The sequence below is a fragment of the Pteropus vampyrus genome, unplaced genomic scaffold (genome assembly GCF_000151845.1).
Source record: "Pteropus vampyrus isolate Shadow unplaced genomic scaffold, Pvam_2.0 Scaffold156, whole genome shotgun sequence".
In the NCBI taxonomy this organism is placed as follows: Eukaryota; Metazoa; Chordata; class Mammalia; order Chiroptera; family Pteropodidae; genus Pteropus; species Pteropus vampyrus.
This window is the reverse complement of record NW_011888937.1, coordinates 588,984-603,629: the sequence shown is the minus strand read 5'-3', so window position 1 is coordinate 603,629 and position 14,646 is coordinate 588,984. Positions and strand designations below refer to the sequence as shown.

At 37.7% G+C, this 14,646-nt stretch overlaps 1 protein-coding gene and 1 pseudogene across 1 annotated transcript in view; one reads left to right on the top strand and one right to left on the bottom strand.

Moving 5' to 3' along the window:
• POLR1A (RNA polymerase I subunit A) overlaps positions 1-14,646 on the bottom strand; it is a 92,824-nt gene that overhangs the window by 39,794 nt on the left and 38,384 nt on the right. Inside the window, exon 14 of the mRNA XM_023536419.1 lies at positions 3,082-3,273. Coding sequence (XP_023392187.1) covers positions 3,082-3,273 — 192 coding nt within the window. The remainder of the gene's footprint in view (positions 1-3,081; positions 3,274-14,646) is intronic.
• LOC105298530 lies at positions 5,552-8,086 on the top strand (annotated as a pseudogene).

Here is a 14,646-nt window from a genome sequence, read left to right as displayed (position 1 = left end):
TAGCTCCAATCTTAAGTATCTAGGGTTTTCTGAATTTCTACCACTATAAACCATGGACTGCTTTTTCAAATATCTTTTTCTATATTTCAGATTATTTTCTTAGGCTGGATTCCCAGATTGAAGGGAATGAACATATTCATGGCTCTAGATATATATTCTTCATCCGCTATTTGGTTTTATTTTGAATACTGCTTACATTTAAATAAAATTCTAACAAATTCTGGACAATAAATTACTTAAGAATTATAATCCATTCACTTCCAAGATAACTTGAGATCGCTTATATAATGAAAACATAAACAGGAATAATAAAAATAATACGAATAGGAATAATAATGTGGACAAATATATATAGCTGACTAAATCAGGGGTACGTAAACCACAGCCTATATGCTAAATCTGGCCCACCATCTCTTTTTGTAATAAAGTTAAACTGGATCACTACTATGCCCACTCATTTATGTGTTGTCTATGGTTGCTTTGATGTTATAATGGCAGAGTTGAGTAGTTGCAGCAGAGACTGTATGGCCAGCAAAGCCTAAAATATTTGCTATCTGGCTTTTACAGAAAAAGCTTACTACTCCTTGAACTAAACTATCCATACTTACAGATTTTAATCTTAAACTGCAAAATTCCCCATATATTCTGTTAAATCGATTTCCATTTCTGGGCAGGCTAGAGCAATGATGACTTGATTTACTCTCCCAGCAGAAACAACAACAAAAGCACATAAGAATATGAAACGATAGTTTTCAAGACAATGAATGGCAGGCGATAAAGGACAGTGATTGGCAAGGATATAGTATACTTGAACTATGAAGCGAATCTAATTGACATTTATAAAGCACTCCATCCAACAACAGCAGATTATACATTATCTTTAAGGAAACAAAGAACATTTACCAAGATAGACCATAACTGAAACCACAAAACAAATCTTAATGAATTTAAAAGGGTTCAGGTCATCCAAGGTATGTTCTTTGGCCACAAAGGAATTAAATTGGAAATCAGTAACAAAGGTATCTGGAAAAATCTCTAAATATCTGAAAACTAAATTATGGACTTCTAAATAGCTCATGTGTTAAAAATAAATCAAAAGGTAATTTAGAGAGTATTTTCAAGTGAATGAAAATGAAAACAGAACATATCATAATCTGAGAGATGGTATTTAATCAGAATTTAGGGGGTTAAATTTATACATGAAATGCCTGTATAAAGAAAGGAAAAAGTCTCAAGTCAACAATGTCAGCATCAAGTTTTTAGGTAACTAGAGAAAGAAGAGCAAATCAAACCCAACATAAACAGAAAAAAGGAAATAATAAAGATCAAAGTAAAATCAATGAAATAGAAAACAGAAAAATAGAAAAAGTCTATGAAAACTGGTTCTTGGAGAGCAAGAAAATCAATAAACCCCTAGGCAAACTGATCAAGAAAAAAGAGAAGACATAAATTACCAATATCAGGAATGAGAGAGGTGACCCCCCCTACAGACTGTAAATATAGACTAGGATGGTAAAGAACTATTATGAATAACTTTATGCCTATAAATTTAACAACTTAGATGAAATGGACAAATTTCTTGAAAAAACAAAGTACTGAGGCTCATTCAAGAAAGAGATACCGTGAATAGTCTTATATGTGTTAGAGAAATAGAAATTTTAGTTTAAAAACCTTCCAATAAAGAAAATGCCAGGTACAGATGGCTTCACAGATGAATTCTACCAAATTTTTTTTTAAAAAAATAGCAGTACTACACACTTACAGAAAACTGAAGAAGAGGACTACTTCCCAACTCACTGTATAAAGCCAACATTACCCTGATACCCAAACCAGACAAATATATTACAAGAAAATTACAGATTAATATCCCTTATGAATACAAATACAAAAAAAAAAATCTAAACAAAACTTTTGCAAATTGAATTCAATGATACATAGACAGGATAATGCCTCACAACCACGTAAAGCTTATCCCAGGAATGGAAGGTTGGTTTACCAACTAAAAATCAGTCAAGACCCAGGTCTACAGACTTTAAAGAACTGCAGAGCTGGAAGAGACCTTAGAGATCGTCAACCTAAAACTCTTGGTTTTATAGATGTGAAATGAGGTCCACGGAGCCTAGAATACATAGCTGATTAGTAGTTGGGCCTTAAAACTGATGGAGACCCAGCCAACAGCAGAAGCACATATTTTATTGCACTGAATTATTTAGTCACCACATATATTACTTTAAAGGGAAGTATAGTGTGATGCTTTGGGAGTTAGAAAATCCTGGATTTGAATTCCAACTGTCTTCTATAGACTTGGGCATGTAATTTAACTTTCCTAAGCCTCAATATCCTTATTTGCTAAATGGTGATAATAGTGTTTGCATTGCAGGCTGGTTGTGAGGATTAAATAATACATTGAACCCTTTTCCTGCTTAGAAAAAAAAAGTGCAGCTCACTGCCAGCATTGACATCATGCACAGGAATGCTACGTTTTCTAGAATTTGACATTTTCAGCAATCAAGAATTACTATATTTTGTAAATGGAAATACCACTACTAAAAACAGAATGCTATAAACAGAATGATGTCATTTGTTTCCAAAGACTAACAATGTACTAGAGCGATGCAAAAAATAATAAAAAAAATATTTCACGGCAAACCGAGAGTAAGGTTAGGACTATAATTGGCGAGTTATCTTGGGATAAACGCTGCAGCCCTAAGTGCCACTGGCGAGTATTCTTGGGGCAAATGGGAGATGAGTTAAGGTATTCTGCAAAGCGCTTGGCTCCTCCCAACAGATATGACTAATACTAACATCAACACCACCACCTACCTATAAGCACCATATTTAGATTATGAGGATATCAAGTTTAAGTTAGATGCTAAGGACAGAAACCATGTAGCCTACTCTTAGTAGATACTCCCTTGAAACCACCCGGACCCAGGAAACCAATCCATCAAAGAGAAAATCAGACTATTGCTTGAGCTGTCATTTCTCTGTCTCTGGAGTGGGCTCTCCAGAGAATAAAACCTATTATATGAGTGGCCAGTTGCCTCCTTATACACACACTGGTTGTTTTCTCCCAATTACCTGCTTTCCCGTCCATAGTGGAAAAGGCTTTCGGATGGCGGGAGGAAAGAACTTCACGCGCCCCACTTTGTCTGTGAGTCCTCGGTATACCAGTTGCATGTACTGCTCCCGGTTGAAAAAGCAACCTCGAGTGGTCATGTTTGCACCTGAAACCATGTGATCCTGGATCAAGCCTGCCAATGGCTGGCCATCCTACAAACCAAAACATAAGAGAAGAACAAAGATAAAGTTTAAGTCACATTCTAACGCTTAATCATCCACTTGGAGGCTACCTATGAGCAACAGCCCTGCCTTATAGCCCCATGTCATCCTTCCCTACAGCCTCAGTTGGCCAGTGCCCAGGCCTCTCATCTTGAGAGCAAACTGCCTCCCACAGCACAGGGCCAGGGCTTCCTGACTGATCGGCTCCCGCCTTTGCCATTTGCCCACAGTTCTATACTAAAACTGCTTCAAACTCATTCACTTCCCAAAGCCTTCTCTCCATACTCCCATCTGGTTCTAGTTACTCCAGCATATTTTTGGCATTTAGGCATAAATTTGGCCTGGCTGCTGTTAGCTATGTTCTTGTTTTTATATTTTGGTTTTATGCTTTAGTATTTTTCATACATTTCTGGCCTGGTTCTCCTCTAAATTGGTCATCCATTCGACAAATAGTTACTGAGAGCCTACTGTGTTGCCTAGGCACTGGGTTAGACCTTCAATGTACTTCAGTAGACCAAACAAACATGGATCCTTTAGGATGAGGAAGAGCTAGAAGAAGCAAATGATTGGATAAGTACACTGACACGGAGAGTTTTAAATGCCATGGAGGAAAACAACAGAATGGATCACCACACAGATTCGAGGCAGGGGGATAGTTGGGAATGGGCTCTATGAAGGGCAGTATTATAGCCAGGCCTGAGGAGTGACTTGGAGTCAGCTGGTGCAAGGAGGTGGGGGTTTAGGTAGAGGTTCCTCTAGAGGGCTGTGAGAAAGTCTTGACATACATGATTGTAGAAGGAAAGAATGTCCATTATGAGTGTCTTTTCACAATGCAGCACGTGTTCAAGTGGGCCCTTAATAAAGACTGTTACCTACCAGATGCCCAAACAAGGGCTTTTATAAAAGCCCCAGTTTTGGTGGGTACATTTATCTCATTTGACATGCGTCACAGGCTTTCTGATCCTCAGTCTCCTGAACCTTATCTATAGGTCTAAGCTCACAGCAACACAGGGCACACTAAAGTAAAAATAGTTGTGCTCACTGTCATTCTTTGAGAAGCAGTTTTTGCAAACTTTTCAATGTTTATGGGAACTCGAGAAAAGTCTGTGCTGTGGATCTAAAGATTGTTATCATTTGATGATTTGTTTAATACTATCCAACATTATGGCTATGTTTTATAAATAGGGCTAAAGGAACTCACAAATGCAGCTGTGGAGAAACAACAGGAATTTAACTACACGTACTAACTCAAAAGCTAAAAACGATGCTTGTCAAATTGTCTAAATACTGCAACAATGGCTCTATGTAAACGCAAAGCTAATTATTACAGATAGGCTGAATAGACGTTATAGATGAAAGGCAAGATCGAATGGAGCACACAGCCCTTCTGATGAAAGCTTTGAGTACCAATCTGAATAAAAATTTATACTCCGTTTTTTGTTCCAAAAACATAGTCTTATTTTGCTTGGGGGAAAAACTCAAACCAGTATTACGCATTTGACTCATCCCACAGTCTTTGGAGGCAGACAGAGAGTTTTTCTTCTGTTTTATTCCTTTAAAAAACTTAATTACAGGTTACGTGATCTATTCCATGCCTTCTCCTCTCTCCATCTAGATTTCTACATGACTAGAAAATTATCTTAATGACTAAATTGCTTTCAATGCAATAATCATGAATTATACAGAGGAATGCTGATTAAAGCAATTTACTAAGGGTCTACTTATAATTCTGAATTTCCTAAATCCTGCTTAGGATCAGAAAGATCATCTCTGAATCAAAAACCCAGATAATTGTCAGCTATTCTATTCCACTTACTATCACAGCAAAATACCATTACGGTTAAAGTTTCTGGTTAAGATGCTTAGAGAATCAGAATATCACATGACTTGAATCTTCTAGCTGACTTAGTAGAAGCCAGGAAACTATTCCCAAGTCTTGTTAAAAGAATTTCCACAAAGCATTGGCCCTCAATAAAAACAAACAAACAAAGAAACAAACAAAAACCCAGAAGAAAATAAATTAATCCACAAAGAAACACATAAATAAAAAGTTTAACTGTTTTCTGGAAAAGAAATAAAATTCTATTCATCTCCTATTTTAAGTAAGAAGACAAATTACAATTCTATTAAATACATACAACCAACAAGAAAAAAAGTACTTTAATTGGATACTATGGTTAGATAAGGAAGAGAATCTGGAAATAGAGAAGAAACGGAATAATAAACAAAGAGAAATGGAAACAAAAGGAAATAAAGATACTCCAAAAACATGACCAATAAAAATGGCTTTCCTAGTTTAACAAAGCCAGCTCTTGTCCTCTTGGGACACTGCCACCAAAGTATGTCAAGATGTGTTCTATTTTTATCATCATCAGTAAACATAAGGATTCTACCTCTTGGCATTTACATTAAGAATAAAATTAAATGAAATGTATCAAGAATCAAAAGCTCTTTACCTAGGACAAAAGAAATTGAATAAAAGTGAAGTGAACTCTTAGATAATCCCCTAGAAATGTTTTACTTTTTATTTGTTAAGAAATTAATTTATTCGACTAACTATAAAGCCAGCACAAAGGTTAAAAGACAAAAGTAGGAAGATCATGTGTAATTACAACAATAAATTAAGGGACAGACACACACACATACACAAGAAGTAAAGCACAATAACAAAACCATAAATGTGGAGGGGGTCAGTAAAAATTGTAGTTATTTTAGAATGTGTTCAAACTTAAGGAACCATCAACTTAAAATGGACTACTATAAAGATAGCTTGGTATATATGAAGTACATGGTAACCACAATCCAAAAATCTGAAAGTGATACACAAGTAATAAAGAGAAAGGAATCCAAACATAACACTACAGAAAGTCATCAACATATAAGAAATAAAGAGAATAGAAAGGAACAGAAAAGAACTACAAAAACAATCAGAAAACAATTAATAAAATAGCAATAAATACATACCTATCAATAATTACTTTAAATGAAAACAGACTAAATGTTTCAATCAAAAGACATGGGCTGGTGAATGAATAATAAAAACAAGATCCATACATATGCTACCTACAAGAGACTCACTTTAGATTGAAAGACACACAGAGACTGAAAGTATAGAGATGGAAAAAGATACTTCTTTTTGCATCACTTTGTTTCATGCAAATGGAAATGAAAACAAGCTGGGTAGCAATACTTATAATAGACAAAATAGACTTTAAGACAAAGGCTGTAACAACAGACAAAGAAGGGTATTTTATAATGATAAAGGGGTCAATCCAACAAGAGGATATAACTCTTGTAAACATCTATGCACCCGATGTAGGAACACTTAAATATATAAAGCATGGCCAGGCTATATACTGATGAACGTAAAGGGACAGATGAATAGTAGTAAATGCAGGGGACTTTAACAACCTATTGACATCAATGGATAAATTATCCACGCAGAAAATCAACAAGAAAACAGAGGCCTTAAATGACACATCAGACCATTCAGATTTAATTGCTATTTTTAGAGTCTTTCACCCTAAAGCAGCAAAATATATATTCTTTTCAGGTGCACATGGAAAATTTTCCCGGATAGACTACATGTTAACACTACAAAACTAGTACCAATAAAGAAGACTGAAATCATATCAAACATGTTTTTCGATCACAATGGTATGAAAACAATTAATTACAAGAAAACTGAAACACACACAAACACATGAAAGACAAATAACATTCTACTAAACAGTGAAATCAAGGAAGAAATCAAAAGATACCTTGAGGCAAATAAAAATGAAAGCATGATGACCCCCAAAATCTGTGAGACACAGCCAAAGCAGTTTCTAAGAGGGAAATTCATAGCAATACAGGTCTACCTTAAGAAACAAGAAAAATCTGAGATCAACATTTTAACCTTACACCTAAAGGAACTAAAAGAAGAAGAACAAACAAAGCCCAAAGTGAGTAGAAAGAAGGAAATAATAGAGATCAGAGTGGAGAGGCCTCACTATTGCGGCCTCGCTGGGTGGGCGCATCCAGTTCTCCAAGCAGGGCCCCAGCGACCACCTACATCACATGCCAGTGCAGCATCACCTCCTCCAAGACCGTGCTGGTGTTTCTCAACCTCATCTTCTGGGGGCAGTGAGCATTTTGTGAGAGCCTATGTCTTCATCACTTATGATGACTACAACCACTTCTTTGAAGATGTGTACACTCTCATTCCTGCTGTAGCGATCATAGCTGTAGGAACCCTACTTTTCATTATTGGGCTAATTGGCTGCTGTGCCACAATCCACGAAAGCTGCTGTGGACTGGCCACGTTTGTCATCATCCAACCCTGGGTTTTTGTCACAGAAGTCATTGTAATGGTTTTGGGATACATATATAGAGCAAAGGTGGAAAATGAGGTTGACCACAGCATTCAGAAAGTATGTAAGACCTACAATGAAACCAACCTTGATGCCGCTAGCCAGGCTATAGATTATATATAGAGACAGCTGCACTGTTGTGGAATTCACAGCTACTCAGACTGGGAAAATACTGACTGGTTCAAAGAAACCAAAAACCAGAGTGTCCCTCTCAGCTGCTGTAGAGAGACCTCCAGCAGCTGTTATGGTAGTCTGGCCTATCCCTCCAACCTCGCTCTGAGGGGTATGAGGCTCTAGTTGTGAAGAAGCTACAAGAAATCATGATGCATGTTATCTGGGCAGCGCTGGCATTTGCAGCTCTTCAGCTGCTGGGCATGCTGTGTGCATGCATTGTGTTGCGCAGATAGAACAGAGATCTTACTTACAAGCTCCTCATCACTGGCAGAACCTAGGCATAGTTGAAAACTCAAGCCCGAGCTTTTTAGTCTTGTTCTGATTTGGAAGATGAATTGAGCAGGTCTATTCCTGTCAGCCTCCTGAACTTGTTTAGTTAAAGCACACATACACAGGTGTTAGACAGAGCTGCTTGGCCCTTCATGTGCCCACCTACTTACCTACTAACCTATGACTTTCTTTTCTAGCTGACTCTCCATGTCCCTAAGTTTTTAAGTATGATAGTATAGGTTCTAATTTCAAAACTATTTGTGAATGGCGTAGTGTGGTAGAATTAAGGGAGGGTGTGGCTTGCTTCTGTTACCTCCAAGCAGTAATGGGACTGCTCCTGAAGTACCACTGGGTCCTGTCTTGGCCAAAGGTTTTTGAGAGAAGGGGGAATTAACACTAGACGATGCCTCTCATCGGTGTCCTTTTAAAAATATATACTGTAGTCCAATAAGATAGCAACTGTACAAAATGGTTAAAATAGATTTCAGAATCATATAATGTGCATCTTGGTTCATCTTCAAAATCAGACTGATGTTTGAAACTAGCTGTTTTTAATCATCAAAGTTGGCTTTATAGGAGGAGTATAACGTACGTACTACTGTTTTAAAACAATGAGTGTGATTGTGTGTGTGTGTATGTGTTTGTATGATTGAGTCCATTCATTGTAAGTCTAAACTCATCAGAAGTAATGTATCTATGTAGGCTAGCAAGATAATATATAGATGTGATCTCAGTTGTAAATAGGAAAATCTAATTCAATAAACAGTATTACCCGTCAAAAAAGAAAAAAGATCAGAGTGGAGATAAATGAAATATTCTAAAAGAGAATAACATAGAAAAACAATGAAACCAAGAGCTGGTTATTTGAAAAGCTAAACAAAATTGATAAACCTTTAGCTAGACTCAACAAGAATACAGAGGGCCCAAACAAATTAGAAATGAAAGAGAAAAAGTGACAACCAAAACTACAGAAATACAAAGGATTATAAGAAACTACTATGAACAATTATATACCAACAAACTGGACAACCTGGAATAAATGGATAAGTTTCTAGAAATATATAAGCCTCCAAAATCAAATCAAAAAGAAACAGAAAATCTGAACGAACCATTAACTACTGATGAAACTGAATCAGTAATCAAAAACTCTCAAGAAACCAAATTCCCAGACCAGCTGGCTTCAGGTGAATTTTAACAGTCAAAGAATTACCACTTATTTTTCTCAAACTATTCCAAAAAATTCACGAGGCAAAAAAGCTCCCAAGCTCATTTTACAAGGCCACCATCACCCTGATTCCAAAACCAGACAAAGACTTTACAAAAAAAGAAAATTATAGGCTGATATCCCTGATGAACGTAGAAGCAAAAATCCTCAACGAAATATTAGCAAACTGAATTCAGCAATACATTAAAAATATCAAATACCATGATCAAGTGGGATTTATTCCCGCGATGCAAAGATGATTCCATATCCGCAAGTCAATTAACATGATACACATTAACAAAATGAAGGATAAAAATCATATGATCATATCAATAGATGCAGAAAAGGCGACTGACAAAATTCAGCATCCATTTGTCCTAAAAATCTCAGCAAAGTGGCTATAGAAAGAACATATCTCAACATAATAAAGGCCATATATGATAAACCCAAAGCTAACATTGTACTCAATGTGGAAAAGCTAAAGGCATTCTCTGTAACATCAGAAAGAAGACAAAGATGTCCAATTTTACCACTTTTATTCAACATACTATTGGAAGTCCTAGCCACAGCTATCAGACAAGAAAAAGAAATGAAATGCATCTAAATTGGAAATGAAGATGTAAAACAGTCATTTGCAGATGACATGATACTATATTTAGAGAACCCTAGAGATACCACCAAAAACTATTAGAACTGATAAATGAATTCAGTAAAGTAGCAGGATATATCTGAATTAATATTCAGAAATTGGTTGCATTTTTATACACCAATAACAAACTATCAGTAATAGAAATTAAGAAAACAATCTCATTTACAATTGCATCGAAAAGAATAAAATAACTAGGAATTTAACCAAAGGTGTAAAAGACCTGTACTCAGAAAACTATAAGACAATGAGGAAAGAAGCTGAAGATGCAAATGAATGAAAGCATATACTGTGCTCATGCATAGGAAGAATTAACATCGTTAAAATGTTTATACTACCCAAAGTAATCTAGAGTCAGTGCAATCCCTATCAAAATACCAATGGCATTTTTCAGAGAACTAGAATAATCTTAAAATTTATATGGAAACACAAAGATCTCAAGTAGCCAAAGCAATCTTCAGAAAAAAGAACAAAGGTGGAAGTATCATGATATCAGACTATACTACAAGGCTATAATAATCAAAATAGCATGGTACTGGCATAAAATGCATACATACACAAATGGAACATAATAGAGAACCCAGAAATAAACCCACGTCTATATGGTCAACTAATCTATGACAACAGAGGCAAGAATATATAATGGAGTAAAGACAGCCTATTCAATAAATGATGTTGGGAAAACTGGATAGATACATGCAAAAAAATGAAATTAGACCACTTTCTTGGACCATATACAAGAATAAACTCAAAATAGATTAAAGACTTCAATGTAAGACCCAAAACCATAAAACTCCTGGAAGGAAATGAGGCAGTAAACTCTTTGACATTGCTTTTAGTAATATTTTTTTTTGGATACATCTCCTTGGGCAAAGAAACAAAAGAAAAAATAAACAGAACTATATCAGACTAAAAAGATTTTACACAGCAAAGAAAACCATGAACAAAATGAAAAAACAACCTATTGAATGGGAGATATATCGATAAGGAGTTAATATCTAAAATATATAAGGAACTCAAACAACTTAACATCAAAAACACAAATAATCCAATTAAAAATTTGTCAGAGGATTTGAATAGACATTTCTCCAAAGAGGACATACAGACAGCCAACAGACATATGAAAAGATGCTCAATGCTGCTAATCACAAGAGAAATGCAAATTAAAATCATAATAAGATATGATTATCCTACTTGTGAGAATGGCTATCATCAATAAATTCACAAACAAGTGTTGTCAAGGATGTGGAAAAACAGGGAACCCTTGCGCACTGTTGGTGAGACTGGAAAATGGTGTAGCAGCTATGGAAAACAATATGGAGGTTCCTCAAAAAATTAAAAATAGAACTATCACTATGACCCAGCAATTCCACTTCTGGGTATTTATTTGACAAAATCCAAAACACTAATTTAAAAAGTCATATGCACCTCTATGTTCATTGCAGCATTATTTACATTAGTCAAGATACGGAAGTAACCTAAACGTCCACTGATAGACAAATGGATCAAAAAGAAGTAGTACATACATATGATGAAATATTACTCATCCATAAAAAAGTGAAATGTTACAATTTGTGAGGACATTGATGGACCTAGAGAGTATTATGCTAAGTGAAATAAGTCAAAGACAAATACCATATATTTTCACTTACATGTGGAATATAGAAAACAAAATAAATGAACAAAGAAAACAGAAACAAACTAGATACAAAGAACAATTTGATGATTGCCAGAAGGGCGGGGGATTGAGCACTGGGTGAAAAATGTGAAAAGGATTAAGAAATACAAACTGACAGTTATAACAGTCAAAAGGATGTAAAGTACAGCACAGAGAATATAGTCAATAATATTGTAATAACTATGTACGGTTCAGGTAGGTACTAGACTTATTGGAGTGAGTACTTCCTAAGGTATAGAAATGTCTAATCACTGTGTTGTACACTGAAACTAATACAATATTATATGTCAACTGTAACTGAAAAATAAATTCAAAAAAAAAAAGAAAATTAATTTATTGATATAAGCCTATTTACCTGTGTTCTGCCTGTCTACCGACCTAAAACTCATAGGCATGGGAGCATGTGACGAGGCGCATCTGGATTTAAATAGGTCAGGCATTTGCAGGACAGGTGTAAACATGAAGCTCCCTATACTATCTTTTTCAATCAAAATCAGGTATAGAACATTCAAGTTCACTGGTCTGAGAATTTCAGAGCGCCCCAACTCCTTACACAGCTAATGTCCAGAGGTCACTCTGCCAGCAAAATTAAACCGTCTGCAGCTCTCTGGTAGTGTTCCCTGTGGTGAAATGTGATGCTGCCTGTAGAGAGTCAGAGAGCCAGCTCAGCCCTGGCATCTACTTACTGCCCTCACCTAGCTCCAGCCTCGCCTGTCAAGGGGGCTGAGCATATGGGCTTAGGGGTCAGGTGCTAGGTTCAATCCTGACCTCATTGCTGGCTGATAAGTTACTCACTCGTGTTTCCTCATCTAAAAATTGCACTTGCCTCATAAAGCTGTTGTGAGGACTAAATAAGAGAATGTTGGCAAATTGTGTGAAGCAGTGCATAATGAAGAGGAAGTACTTAACAGGTGAGCTTTTACTGCCACTACAACTATAGCTATGACCGTTACCATTTACATGAAAAGACAAAAGCCTATTTTCAAATTAGTAAACTTATCTCATTCTAAGTATTTCATCTAATTATTAGTACATTAGTAAAAATTAGTAAAATTATTTCTCCTAATTTCCGAGTGCCCTGAGTGGGCCCTAACTTTGGCTACTTACAGCCCCTTCACTAATCAACAGCCGGCTAAGGTAGGCACAGAAAGTAAAGTTAAACAATTGTGTTCATTATGAACCCACTGTGGTGCATCTGGTGGGAAAAGAGGCTAGGGCACTAGCCCCTGGCCACCTGCCTGAGTCCCAGGGAGAGAGATGACTGATGGGGAAAGAGAAGTTCCCAGAAAGAGAGGGCAGTAATCAATGCTGGACATCTCTGAGCAGAATCTAGTGCTTCTCAGACTGCAAAGGTCTCTGTCTCTCCTGCAGAAGGGCTGCAGGACCCACAGAGGGAAATGAACAAAATGCCGAGGATCTAGGAGCTCCTGGTTCCTCCTTCTCCTTCTCAGCTACATGTCTCGGGGCAAGTTACACCACTTCCTCATGTGCAGATGTGGACATTAGTAGCACCTACTCCACCCTCTGTGGGGAGGGTAAAAGGAGAAGCCTCCAAAGTGCTTCGCATCCTGTCTGGCACTGAAAAGGTACTTGGAAATGGTAGCCACATTTCCAAGTGGTACAGTAGGAAATGTATTATCATTACTACTAATTCTTTCATACTCTACCACAATCCAAGTGAATGATGTATTACTGTGAATCACTGATGCATGAGACTTATGGTTTAAAAGGCCTCCGGTCTTTGCGTGAGTGATGAGGAGTAAGGAGGGATGGGGCTCTTTCCCCGCTTTGCTGCTCCCATGAGCACATGCTCACTCCATCTCTGCCACTTAGTAGGAATGAGTCAGCTGGCCAGGCCTCTGAGGACCAGCCTCAGTGAGAGAGAGAAGGAAGGGATTCAAAGAGAAGATGCCTTCGTGGGCTGGAGGGGACCTCATCTGGGTACTTGGAGTTAAGGTGTCTCTTAAAATTCATTCGATCATAATTCAAAGGATCAAAGTCATCTGAGGATCATGGGGACCAACACAGTTGGGATGCTAATGCTTGCCATAGGCTAATAAGCTACAAATCTAAGCCTATTATGTAGCTGCTAAACTCAGCTTTTGGTGATGACTTATAATTTCTCCATTTAAGAGGCAGCAAAACAGAAACCTTTCCCTGGCTCTAAGGAACTAGAGGGCCGGAAACTCCACCTGAAAGTAGCCAGGACCCTGTGTTCCACATGCCTCTGCCCTGGGCCCACTGACTCCAGGAACTGGAGAGGGCCCAGATCTGAAGAGTCGAGTTGTGCCGGCAATAACTGTGGAATGGCCCCAAAGTCAGACCTACCTTGGGAACAAGGTATTGCTGATCCGTGCAGGCCAGGACAGAGGCTTCGGCCCGGCCCAGCTCACTCTGGGGGAAGTGGGCATTCATCTCGTCTCCATCAAAGTCAGCATTGTAGGCTTTGCAGTTGGCATAGTGGAGCCGTAGGACTTTCTCTTCGGGAAGGATGCGGGCGTGATGTGCCTGGATGGAGGGTTTGTGCAGGGTGGGCTGTCGGTTCAGGAGGAGAATGTCCCCGTTCTTCACATGCCGGCACACCTAGGGCAGGGGAGAGAGCAGAAGGGTGATCAGAGGCAACTTCAGTATCATTACAACTATTCTGGGAACTCACCTCCGACTGGCCTGAGTGTGGCCTCTGTCTCATGCTTTATTCAACTAAATAAAGGGGGAATTTTTAGTCTGGAGCAAAACTCTAGAATTCTTTGAGAAATAGTCACTAAGCCTCTTTGGTACTCTGAGAAATAGCTGCTAGCCTAGCACAGCCCTGACCCGGGCTCTGGGCTCAGTGGTATAAGCAACAGACAAGGCTCCAGACCTCTGTCCAGAAACTCTGTCTACTTCAGAGATGCATGCCCTTTCCAGAGTCTTGAATTCCTCAGAAAATTAATTTGAAGAAAGAAATGGATACATCTGAAGACATCATATCTGCATGTAGCTGTAAAACCCCTGGGCTTGAAAGGACTTGGCAGACCTCTAGAATCCCCTCTGCTTACGC